Source organism: Pelophylax lessonae (genome assembly GCF_965119305.1).
Source record: "Pelophylax lessonae genome assembly, chromosome: 12".
In the NCBI taxonomy this organism is placed as follows: domain Eukaryota; kingdom Metazoa; phylum Chordata; class Amphibia; order Anura; family Ranidae; genus Pelophylax; species Pelophylax lessonae.
The window spans coordinates 75,279,698-75,293,043 of NC_138779.1; the positions used below are offsets into that span (position 1 = coordinate 75,279,698).

A 13,346-nucleotide genomic window follows, 5' to 3' on the forward strand; every position below is an offset into this window, starting at 1 on the left:
ACAAATGCACTTCTTGAAGAATGGTCAAACATTCCTATAGACACACTCCTAAACCTTGTGGACATCCTTCCCAGAGGAGTTGAATCTGTTATAGTTGCAAAGGGTGGGCCAACTCAATATTGAACCCTACGGACTGGGATGCTATTAAATTTATATTCCCTATTTTTACCTTTTAGTTCCACTTTAAATATTTCAATTAGTCCACTACCAGGCTCTTTTGTTGGAAACCACTTTATTAAAGCACATTGAAATGAATGTAATGTAAATAAACTTCCCTTATTTGCTCCCTTTTGGACTGTTAACTGGCAGCTGTGAGAAAATTTGTTGTTCTATCTGTTTGATCAGTACAGAAAAAAATGCCAATTTAGTATCACAAAGTACAACTACAACATGCATGCGGTGCATTGACAATACAAAATTATCAAGCAGACCGTCACTTTGATAGTTGCGTGGCTTTACATTTATGTATTACTTAACTTGAGTCTCTGGAGCTGTTGTTTGTTTTGTTTTTATGGTTTGTTTTTCTGTACAATTTGCTGTCTGTGATGTGGCATTAAAGAGTCTCTTGTTGCCACTCTTGTGGATCAGTACAAACCCCAACATACTTACCTTGATTTCTACTGCTTTTATTCCTCAGCCGTGAGATTTTTTTCTCCTCTTGTCTATTCCTTTTTCTCTTGTTATTTACTTCTCATTACATTTTTCTATTAACTTTGTTTACTTCTTATGAGCAACAAAAAACAAAACCATATCTTCTGTATAACATTCAATATCACAGTGTAGCTGTTATGTATGATTGTTAATTTCCTGAAAGACTCCTATGGTGTGGCGGATCTGTTTTTTTTTTTTTTTCTAAAGTATTCGAAGATTATAATATATGGCCTGATTTGTTCCTGCCTGCTGTACACAATGTGCAACATTTACTGTAATGGCTGTACTACTATAAATAATACAAATTATTTAGAAAACATACCTATTGATCCTGCCAGAAATCCAGGGTTGTAAAAACCTATGCTTTCTGCTTATGCTGAATGCTGGGGGAGGTGTTCTGTATTTGACACCCCCTGTACTATGGTGACAATGCTGCTCCTCCATGGATGCAGTACAGTGAGTGGATGTTGCCACTCTAGTACATGAAGTGTATTTGTGGCCAGATCAGCCGCTGAAAAAACAAAACCAATGCAACCACCAAATTGAATGACTGGTGTTCTGTAATATATGGCCTGTTTTTCTTTGGTTTAAATATACTTTAAGTCTTTGTGCTGTAGAAATTTTGGGAGATGCTTTGGCTGGTATATTTTAAGATCGATTTTTTTTTTTTTTTTTTCTTCAAGGGGGCTCATCAGTCAGTGTATAATTGGCAGTACATTCACTGCTTGTATCTCTGGTGTCGAGTGTTGAGCACAATTCACCCCAGCGAAGTTCTGCAGCCTCTCATCTATCCTCTTGTTCAAGTTATTACTGGCTGTATCAGGTAAGTTTTTTTCTTTTTTTATTTGGAATCATTTAAAGAAACTATTAAAACAAAACCTACTTTTTTGTTTAAAAGAGCGTAATGCATTCTCTGTCCCCCCCCCCCCCCTTACCTAAGCCTAATCTCAATCTAGCACTTTGCATGAGAGCAGTGGCCCTCTCAGCATGCTCTCTCCTCACTGGAGATGACGGCAGCAGCGGGAACCATTGGCTCCTGCGACCTCTGTCAGGATAAAATGGCACAGTGGGAGAGATCCTACATCACGCCTTGTTGTGCTGATGCAGTGATCTGTCAGGTTTTTTGGGTTCAATGCACTGGTTGAAAAAAAAAAAAATGAACGTATACACCCAGCTTAAGGTTACAGTGCTGAAGTGCCTTTCTAATGAACCAGACAAAATTTGAGCCATGGGCAGCTCTGTTGGCACCTTTGCATCTGACATCCTGTGATCTGGTGTCTCTCCTCTTCCTCTTGACAATACCCCACAGATTGGGTTTAGGGCAGGTAAGTTTGCTGGCCCATCAAGCACAGTGATACCATGACCATTAAAACAGGTATTGGCATTTTGGCAGTGTGGGCAGGTGCCAAGACCTGCTGGAAAATGAAATCATAATCTCCAGAAAGCTGGTCAGCAGAGCGAAGCATGAAGTGCTCTAGAATTTCCTGGTAGAGAGCTGTGCTGACTTTGGATTTGATAAAACGCAGTGGACCAACACAAGCAGATGCCATGGCTTCCCAAATCATCACTGACTGTGAAAACTTAACACTGGACCTTATGCAACATGTTTTCTGTGCCTCTCCACTCCTCCTCCAGACTCTGGGACCTTGATTTCCAAATGAAATGCAAAATTTTCCACAGTTAGTGATAATTTGGGGAGCCATGTCATCTGCTGGTGTTGGTCCACTGTGTTTTATCATGTCCAAAGTCAGCGCAGCCCTCTACCAGGAAATTCTAGAGCACTTCATGCTTCCCTGTGCTTTATGGAGATGCTGATTTCATTTTCCAGCAGGACTTGGCACCTGCCCACACTGCCAAAAGTACCAATACCTGGTTTAATGATCATGGTATCACTGTGCTTGATTGGTCAGTAAATCCGTCTGACCTAAACCCCATAGAGAATCTGTGGGGTATTGTCAAGAGGAATTTAAGAGCCCAGACCCAACAATGCAGACGAGCTGAAGGCTGCTGCTATCCAAGCAACCTGGGCTTCCATAACACCTCAACAGTGCCACAGGCTGATGGACTCATGCAAAAGGAGCCCCGACCAAGTCCTGAGTGCATACTATACTGTACATGGACATACTTTTCAGTAAGCCAGCATTTCTGTGTTAAAATGTATTTATTTCTTTTTTTTATTTGTCTTCTATAATAATCTAATATTCTGAGATACTGCATTTTGGGTTTTCACTAGCTGTAAGCCATAATCATCAAAATAAAATAAATAAATGCTTGAAATATATCGCTCTGTGTGGTACGTATCTAAAATATACGAGTTATCACTTTTTGAATTTAATTACTAAAATCACTTTTTTGATATTTTAATTTTATTAGATGCACCTGTACATTGTTCTTGGGTTTATATATGCTTTAGGGCTTTTTACACAAATAGTAAGTGAAGTTTTGATGTAGGAGATTTTAAATGGAGCCACATGGCACAATTCAGGCAGTCTCTGAGAGGAGCCTTTTCCTTGTTTCGTATGTGACTTTCAGTGTCACTTCAAATAAACGTAAGCTACGGAACCTGTCGGCTGTAATGAAAGCAGCCCTTGTTCTTAGCTCATTTGAACATCCTTCTCCCTGGATGGGTAAATACAAAAGTAAGCTCCACTTTTACATGAGTGTTAGGTTTGTTCTAGGACCAAGTTGTCAGAGTTTTGCATCTTTTTTATTGGGTCTCTCCGTGACCAAAGGACATCAGCTCAAGGACTTTAGCTGTCCACCTGGCTGCACCATTTTATAGCCATTTGTTACTCAAGCTGAATAAAATGGATTCCATTTCTAAATATTCTTTCTAACAGAAAATTCATGGAGTATAACTTGGCGTTTGAATCAGAATAGGAACTGTTTGACCACTTCCTTACCGCTGGACGTCATATGACATCCTGGGCTTTAAATGATGCTGGCAGCTGCTCACACGCAGAAGTGAACGCATACGTATGTTCTGCCCACATATGTAAATGCCGTTCAATCTACACGTGAGGCATTGCCGCAAATGTTCGAGCGAGAGCAACAATTCTAGCCCAAGACCTCCTCTGTAACTCTAAACTGGTAAACTGTAAAAATTTTTAAAGTGTTGCCTATGGAGATTTTTAAGTACCGACGTTTGGCGCCATTCCATGAGTGTGCCCAAATTTAAAGCGAGACATGTTATCTACTTAGGCTCCATGTACACGGGACGCTGGAAATGGACGTTTAGGAGCAGTTGGGCGTTTTTTTCAGAAGTCCCTGAACGCAGCTCCATGTTATCTTATCTGTCCATGTACACATGGTAGTTTACAGTCATTTGCAGGCAGTTGCGTTCAGGGACTTTTTTTAGAACGCAATTATATTGCGTTCGAACGTGTGTTTCCCGACGTTTCAAACGCAGAAACGCGGCCGAACGTGACTAAACGTGACTGAACGTGATGAACCTACGTTCAGCCACGTTATACGTTTTTTTTCTTCCATTCAAAATCAATGGTTCCCTATGGGAGCCTATTGATTTGAATGGAAGGCGCACCGCAAGTCAGATCAGGATGATCCGACTTGCGGCGCGACCTGCACTGTGAGAATCTTAAGGGGGAACTCCACCCAAAAATGGGAAAAAAATTGCGTGGGGTTCCCCCCCAGGTTCCAAACCAGGCCCTTCGGGTCCGGCATGGAATTTGAGGGTAGCCCCACGCCGAAAAAACGGCGTGGGGTCCCCCCCAAAATCCATACCAGACCCTTATCCGAGCATGCAGCCCGGCAGGCCAGGAAAGGGGAGGGGACGAGCGAGCGGCCCCACCCCCCCTGGACCACACCAGGCCACATGCCCTCAACATGGGGGGGTGTTGGTGCTTTGGGGCAGGGGGAGCTCTGCACCCCCCACCTCAAAGCACCCTGCCCCCATGTTGATGAGGACAAGGGCCTCATCCCCACAACCCTGGCCGGTGGTTGTGGGGGTCTGCGGGCAGGGGGCTGATCGGAATCTGGAAGCCCCCTTTAACAAGGGGGCCCCCCAGATCCCGGACCCCCTCCCTGTGTGAATGGGTATTGAGGTACACTGTACCCCTACCCATTCACCCCATAAAAGATAGTGTATGTAAATAAGGACAGGAGACGTTTTGGAAAGTTTATTAAAAATCTTCATCCGGCTCTTCGGGGTCTTCTCCTCTCCGGGGGTCTTCTGCTCTTTTGCTGTCCGCCCTTCTGCTGTCCTCTCTTCTTGTCTTCTCCTCTCCGGGGGTCTTCTGCTGTCTTCTCTCCGTGGGGTCTTCTGCTCTTTTGCTGTCCGCCCTTCTGCTGTCCTCTCCTCTCCGGGGGTCTTCTGCTGTCTTCTCTCCGTGGGGTCTTCGGCTCTTTTGCTGTCCGCCCTTCTGATGTCCTCTCTTCTTGTCTTCTCCTCTCCGGTCTTCTGCTCTTGTGCTGTCGGCTGTCGGCTCTCCTTCTTCCTCCGGTCCTCCTCCGACGACGTCTCCAGCGATTATGCCGGCCTCTGGTCTCTGCAGCTTATTATATAGCCATTAGGGGCGTGGCCGCCAGATGACATCATCGGGAGACCACGCCCCTTGTGTCACATGTGACGTCACATGTGACACAAGGGGCGTGGTCTCCCGATGATGTCATCTGGCGGCCACGCCCCTAATGGCTATATAATAAGCTGCAGAGACCAGAGGCCGGCATAATCGCTGGAGACGTCGTCGGAGGAGGACCGGAGGAAGAAGGAGAGCCGACAGCCGACAGCACAAGAGCAGAAGACCGGAGAGGAGAAGACAAGAAGAGAGTACATCAGAAGGGCGGACAGCAAAAGAGCCGAAGACCCCACGGAGAGAAGACAGCAGAAGACCCCCGGAGAGGAGAGGACAGCAGAAGGGCGGACAGCAAAAGAGCAGAAGACCCCACGGAGAGAAGACAGCAGAAGACCCCCGGAGAGGAGAAGACAAGAAGAGAGGACAGCAGAAGGGCGGACAGCAAAAGAGCAGAAGACCCCCGGAGAGGAGAAGACCCCGAAGAGCCGGATGAAGATTTTTAATAAACTTTCCAAAACGTCTCCTGTCCTTATTTACATACACTATCTTTTATGGGGTGAATGGGTAGGGGTACAGTGTACCTCAATACCCATTCACACAGGGAGGGGGTCCGGGATCTGGGGGGCCCCCTTGTTAAAGGGGGCTTCCAGATTCCGATCAGCCCCCTGCCCGCAGACCCCCACAACCACCGGCCAGGGTTGTGGGGATGAGGCCCTTGTCCTCATCAACATGGGGGCAGGGTGCTTTGAGGTGGGGGGTGCAGAGCTCCCCCTGCCCCAAAGCACCAACACCCCCCCATGTTGAGGGCATGTGGCCTGGTGTGGTCCAGGGGGGGTGGGGCCGCTCGCTCGTCCCCTCCCCTTTCCTGGCCTGCCGGGCTGCATGCTCGGATAAGGGTCTGGTATGGATTTTGGGGGGGACCCCACGCCGTTTTTTCGGCGTGGGGCTACCCTCAAATTCCATGCCGGACCCGAAGGGCCTGGTTTGGAACCTGGGGGGGAACCCCACGCAATTTTTTTCCCATTTTTGGGTGGAGTTCCCCCTTAAGATTCTCACAGTGCAGGTCGCGCCGCAAGTCGGATCATCCTGATCTGACTTGCGGTGCGCCTTCCATTCAAATCAATAGGCTCCCATAGGGAGCCATTGATTTTGAATGGAGGCAGAAAAACGTTGCTAAAAGCAACGTGGCCAAACGTGCAATAACGCAAATGGAAAAAGCTACTGAAAGCACGTTTAACAGCTGCTTTTTCCCGGCGTCAGAAATAGCTTTGCAGGACGTTTTTTCTAACGTCTCGTGTACATGGAGCCTTACTCGGCATAACATCATCTTTCACATTCTAGAAAAAAAATTGGGTAAACTTTAGTGTTTTTGTTTTTTTTATTCATGAAATAGTTTTCAAATAGTTTCCAGAATAAAAAAAACGCGTCTGAAAAATTGCAAAGTGACTGCCATTTTATGTCCTAGGATCATTGCTTAAAAAAAATAATATATATAATATGTATGTATGTTTGGGGGTTCTGAGTAGTGATGGGCTGAACACCCCCCTGTTCAGTTCACACCAGAACATCTCGAACAGGGAAAAAGTTCTAGCGAACTCAAGAGGATACGAACATGAAAAATCGAAAGTCCTAATTTTAAAGGTTTTTTTTGCAAGTTATTGCCATAAAAAGTGTATGGGGACCCGGGTACTGCCCTGGGGGACGTGTATCAATGCATAAAAATTTCTTTAAAACAGTAGTTTTTACAAGAGCAGTGATTTTAATGATGCTTAAAGTGAAACAATAAAAATGAAAAATTCCTTTTAAATATCGTGCCTGGGAGTTCCCCTTGATGTGCCTGTAAAGTGGCACATCTGTACAATGTTTGGAGCCTGCTGCAGCAATACTGGCATTTCTAAAGGAAAAAATGTCATTTAAACTTGCTTGCGCCTGTAATGTATTGTCGGGTCCTGGCAAAACAGATAAAAAAAAAAAAAAAAACGGCGTAGGGTCCCCCCCCGTCCATTCCAGGCCCTTTGGGTCAAAATTTAAGAGAACCCAGCGTGGGGTCCTCCACAAAATCTATACCAGACCCTTATCCGGGCATGCAGTCTGGCAGGTCAGGAAAGGGGAGGGGGAAAGAGTGCCCCCCCTCCTGAACTATACCAGGCTATTTGACCTCAACATGGGGGGGGTGCTTTGGGACACCTCAAAGTGCCTTTTCCACCTCAAAGCACCTTGTCCTCATGTTGATGGGGACAAGGACCTCTTCCGACAACACTGGGCTGTGGTTGTCGGGGTCTGCGGGTGGGTGGCTTATCGGGATCTGAAAGGCCTCTTTACCAAGGGGCCCCCGATCCCGAATGGGTATCGGGTACATCGTAGACATACACTTTCACCAAAAAAGTAAAAACCACAGAATGCAGTTTTGACAAGTCCTTTATTTAAAAAAAAAAATGGTGTCCCTCTATATAAATCCATTGTCAATCACGCTGCCTGCCGGACCCGAAAAATAGAAAACCATACATAAACGCTTCGCCTCAGAGGCTACCCGCCATCTGCCCAATCCTCACCTTCGACAGTTCTTTTATAGGCAAGGGGTGGGGGCCCACCCAGTTACATCACCAAGTGGCACTGCCCCCTTTTGACATCACATGATAAATGCAACTCCGTGCAGATTTGAAATTTTAGAAGTTTAAAGCTGAATTTTAACCTTATTGTCAGACTTGCTCAGGTCACCTTTCCTGTACTTTTATTGCTTACTCGAATTTCACTGCGCACTGAGTTTCTCACAGTATGCATTAGAAGCTGCAGTAAGTCTGATAGTCAGCCTCATATCCTGGCTGGAAGATGCCTAGTGCCATCTAGCCTTTCCTTCTCAGCCTAATTGTCCTTAGCCCCCTCCCCCCTCTTTTATTTATTGGATTTCAGTTATTTTAATCATGGTGGCTCATCTCTCCACATCATCCTCGCATGTGGGTGTTACCTAGGTTAGTCTGCATAAAATGTAGTTTGCTTAGGAAAGCCTACTGACATCCACCCATAGCACGGTACACTAGACTAGACTTTTTTTTTTTTGTTCAACCCAGTGGGCCGGAAAAAAGAAAAAATTGACAGATCGCCATACTGACACGTTGTTAGTGTGATCTACCCCGCTGTGCTAGAACACACTGATCAGCACTCGCAACCATTGTCTGCCAGCGTGGGTCGAATGCTGGATTTCCAGCTTGCCCGTTCGACAGAAGCTGCTCATGAAAACAGACAGCTGTACACAAGGGACGAAAGTTATCCAGTTCCTGTTGAGCATTATTTGCATAAATCCTCCCACAAGTCAGCAAACTGCTTGCATCAGGATTGATGGCTCTTGAGAGGAATATGATCCTGTGCACCAGTACTGATTAACCCTATCATTGGCGGATCATGGCCTTTTTGGACTGTTCTTACTGTGCCTTGGGGTTTGTTGAGACTTTAGCGCTTCCATTGGAACTTTGTCTTTTTTTTCTCTTGAGAGGTGTATTGAATCAGCGTGCTGTTTCTAGGAAGCTATGTACAGAATCCTGCTGCCCCCTTTCCCCAGTCCTGGTGGATGGCGCTGCTGGGTCCCTCCCCCCCCACAGCTCTGTTCCTCACAGGCTATGTGCAGCACAGTGATGATGTCACTGTTTTTTTTTTTTTTTTTTTTACAAGTTAATAACTGGTTGCAAACGTATTTGGTGCACACAGTCTATTTATGTCCTTTGTGGCTGTATTTAACAAGAATTTTAACTATTCTTTCTCCGTCCAAAATGAAAACTACAATTTTTGGCATGAAATATATTTTTACTCACAAATTTACTACCACGTTAATCAGTTTTATGATCTGCTTTACTTGCTGATCATAAAGCAGAGAAACTTTATGAGCAGCACTGCATTACAGAAGGTATACTTACACCTGTTTCAGAAACAAGTTCGCTAAAAGCAAAGACTTCAAAAAAGCAAGTGGAGGTTTCTCTGAGATTCTAGCAAAACAGCAATTTGAAAATTCAGCTTCACTCACACTACTTGTTCTCTTTTATACTGCTGAGGATATCTGCGAAATTACACTTATATCAATTTATAATTTTATATACTTGGATAACATTCATCACATCTCATGCTAATTGATTTGAGCATGCTGTAATTATATTATTAAAAAAAATCTAATGAATGTATTGTCATTATACAGTACAGTGCATGTGACAAAGATTTCATCATTTGCTCTAACAGATCAAAACTATAACACAGGCAGACAATTAAACATGCTTTTATCTAGAATTTGATATCTATTCTAATAAATTAATTTAGAAAGATGCAAGGAACATACTCCCAGGCTTCTAAATTGCTTGCAGTAGTGAATTTGCTGTGCCACGGAGCTCCACTTTTTTTTTTTTTTTTAAGTTTTCTGGCTGCACTGTAGACTCAATGGGGTTGATTTGCTAAATGCTAATATACTTACACTGGAAGCCCACTTGTTCCAGATCTTAGTAAATGAGGTAAAAGAATACCCAATCACATGCAAGGAAAATAAAAAACATATTTCTCTTTCGTTAATTGACACACAGCTCTTGATTCTTCTTAACCATTGGATTATAATGCCCCCCTACAGGAGTAGGACACTAGGCAGGAAAAAGCTTGACTACGCCTATGTGCAGTCCCACACCTACTCTCAGCTATAGACACTCAGTTTTTTCTGCCTAGTCAGGAGTAAGGACCTAGTTCCTTGCTGGGATCTCTTGTCCTGGTAATTTTTTTCTTTTTTAATGGAATTGTTTCCTGTCTTTGTTATTTTGTTCCTGTGAGAATCTACAATCGCCAGACTGGGCGATGGACTGGATAATCTAGATCCAGAGGGTCCTCTCAGTCTGGTCAGCGAGCGCGTGCAGACTGCAGCCCTGCGCTTGGTCGGCTGCAACATATCCCCACTGGACGGGGGCTGGCCTGCGAGTTAAACGTCTCGCGAGGATGAGTACGACCTGGCCTCGGCCTAAGTCGCAGCGTTTCTCCTGGCCGACAGCACCCACATTACAATGGAGCAGTGCCCACCCTGTTCCTGGTATGGTAAGTAGCTGCCCCCCCCCCTCTGCTCCTGGAGGGTTTTGGGGTGGACATGGCCCCTCCCTGGTACAGTGGGACCCCCGGGTTCCCCTCCCTCCCCCCCAGACCCTCCAAAATTTTAAAGGTCACTGTGGGTCTTTTGCCCCCCCCCCCTCCCTGGGTGAAGTTATGAGCTGGCTGTTGCCACATGCTCTTAAGGGGGGCTGGTTGGAGTTGCTGCTGACCGAGTTTTTCTTGGTGTGCAACGGGGGGTTGAGCAGGGTTCCCTGCCACCCTGGGGGTTGGGGACTGGGGCAGGGATGTCCTCTGGGCTCCCTGCGGCTGTTGTTGGGCTGGGAAACAATATAGTTTAGCACCCGCGGGTATGCGCCTCACGTGGCCAGATATGGCCAAAAATTTAAGCCATGTCTATCAGTCGGAAACTACGTGAGGCGGCCCCTGTGAGGGTGGCTAAAGTCACTGCCTCCTGTTTGGGCATCCGCCCTCCCCTCCTCTGCCCCTGGGTAGTCGGCTCTCCTGGGGCTTGCATCCAAGAGGCTGGGCACCCACAAAAATGTAGGCTGCAGCCTACTAGGCCATGCGGCCGAGTCGGGGAGCCTCCTTTGGGGGGGGGGTGGCCCGGGGAGTGGGGGGTTGGCCCCGGGGGTGGCCCCAGTGCGTTTAGCTAATGCCCCCACTCTTCCTTTGGGCATCTGCCGGGCTGGGATCCGTGCACTTGCGGCTGGGCCTCCACAAAAGTTTGGGCCGCAACTTGCAGCCTGCTAGCCCATATGGTCAGCTTGGAACCTCCCTTGGAAGGGGTGGCGCTATGGGGGCGCTTCATTTTTTTTAATGACAGCCTCACCACCATTATTGTGTGGGGCACCTGCCCCTTTTAGCTCTGCGAGACCATCAGGGTACCCTACCCGCGTGTCTGCGTCACGGTGGGCGCCCCCATTTTTAAGGGGGCTATTTCCTTATATGCCCTCTATGGAGGACTCAGAGGGCGACCCCCTTGTTTTTTTGAGGGGTCCAGTAGGTGGTCCATTCGTGGGCCCTTGGTCAGCGTCCCCTTTGCAAGATCAAAGTTGGTGACCTCCCCTGATTGTTGTTTTCTGGGTGAGCTTAGTATATAGTGACCCTACTGGGTCTGCGTCCATACACCCTGAGTGCTCAGATAGTGAAGATGATTCCTCTGCTTTAGTCGCGCATGGAAACTGTTTGTGTCAGTGGGTGACACTTTAAAAATGGAGGTTACGGCTGATAGTGCCTCGATGACGCCAGTCCCTTTTGGCACCTATAGGCCCTCCAAAGCAGCGAGGGTGTTCCCTTTTCTGCTTACTTTGACAACATCGTCACAAAACACTGGGGTTGTTCAAAATGCAGTGGTTCTTAATCGCTTTTTGCTTTCGGTGTCATGAGGATTAACTGCGTTAAAGGTGGATGGTCCCATCTGTAGTGGACTCATTGGTTTTCGGGTTAAATAAAGCTACCTTCATTCCGGTTGAGAGTCCCCTACCATTAAATATCCAGTTGATAGGAGGGCGGAGGCTCTGGCCCTCCATATGTTCGCTGTGGCTGGTTCAGAACTTAGGCCGGTATAGCCCTTGTGTAGCAAGGTCTGACCGAGTGGGCTACACTTTTACGCTGGGATCTGGAGGGGAAACGGCTTCCCCTGTCTTGCGGAGCTGGCAAATCAGTTGGTCCAGGGGCTACAGTTTATCTGTACTGCCTCTTTGGATGTGGCTCCTTTGATTTCTAGGCTGTCTGTAACAGCTGTGGTCCTACGATGTATTATCCGGCTGAAATACTGGTCTGCGGACCAGACTTCTAAGAAGTCCTTATCTGATCTTCCCCCTTGTAGGGGATTGCCTGTTTGGAGCTTCCTTGGATGACCTTGTTAAGGGATTTGCAGCAGGAAAGAGTACTCTTCTTCCGCAGGCTACCAAGGCCAAGGAGCCCTGTCGTAGACGTTGGTCATTCTTCTTGGCTTATAAGAGGTTTTATCGTCCCTCAGGGTCTCAAGACAAGGGATCAACAATAGATCCTCCACCAGAGGTTCCAAGAGGACCTGGCCTGGCAAGCCACAAGCGGGCTCTTCCAGACTTGCGGACAAGGCTGCCTCTGCATGAAGGGGCACCCTCACCCGTATCTGGGGTGGGGGGACGTCTTTGCTGGTTTCTGGATCCATGGACCTCCCTGGTATAGGACATGTGGGTCCACAAAGTTATTCGGTCAGGCTGCGAGATCGTGTTTGGTCTTATCCTCCGGAAAGGCTCTTCCCTTCCAGCCTGCACTTGTCCCCAGATCACTTAGGGGGTCTCTTTGGGGTACTGCAAGACTTGTTCCTTTAAGGAGTGATTGTTCCGATATCGGAACAGTTTTAGGGGTTTTTACACAAACCTCTTTACAGTTTCCAGGAAGGAAGGCAAGGTACGTTCAATTCAGGACCTCAAGGCACTAAACTGCTTGTGTGAGTACAGAATTTCCACGTGTAGTCTATTCACATGGTAGGGGTGTCCCTACGTCAGGATTTCTTCTCGCTTCTATCGACATCAAGGATGTCTACCTGCACATTCTAATATGTGCCGGTCACCAATGCTTCCTCTGTTTTGCTGTGGGTGAGGAACATTATTGATTTGTGGCGTGGACCTTTGGTCTCGCCTCCGCTCCTCGGGTCTTCGCAAAAGTGTTGGCCCCCTGGTGCTGGCATTGTTTGAGTCAGTTGGGGATCGCGGAAGGGGGTGCCTGGATGATCATCTTCTGCAAACATAGTCTCTGACGGAAAACTGGAGATTGCTCTGCGAACTATTAAGTTTTGCTTTTGTTCTGTCCATCAACACCTGACTATCTGGGTCTGATTCTGGATTTGGGCTCAGCCAGCGTGTTTCTTCCTCTGGAAAAACTCCAGACATTGCAGGAGGCAAATCGGCTTCTGTTCAGCAGACGGTCGTCCCTCTGGGCTTGCATGCGGGTGCTGGGCCTGATGGGGTCCACCCTCAAGGCAGTCTGTTTGCATTTCCAAACAAGATCTCTGCTAAAGAGATTCTGGTGAAATGGGACAAGGATCCATGGTCTCTAGAGGTGGCTTCGTTCTGTGGCACTTCAACAGAGAAAATTCTTTTTCCCCCT

General features: G+C 46.9%; 1 protein-coding gene across 1 annotated transcript in view; it reads left to right on the top strand.

The window, feature by feature from the left end:
- The window catches only part of NOC2L (NOC2 like nucleolar associated transcriptional repressor), a 262,749-nt gene that overhangs the window by 59,762 nt on the left and 189,641 nt on the right, over positions 1-13,346 (top strand). Inside the window, exon 11 of the mRNA XM_082274336.1 lies at positions 1,335-1,474. Within this exon, the coding sequence (XP_082130462.1) occupies positions 1,335-1,474 (140 nt within the window). The remainder of the gene's footprint in view (positions 1-1,334; positions 1,475-13,346) is intronic.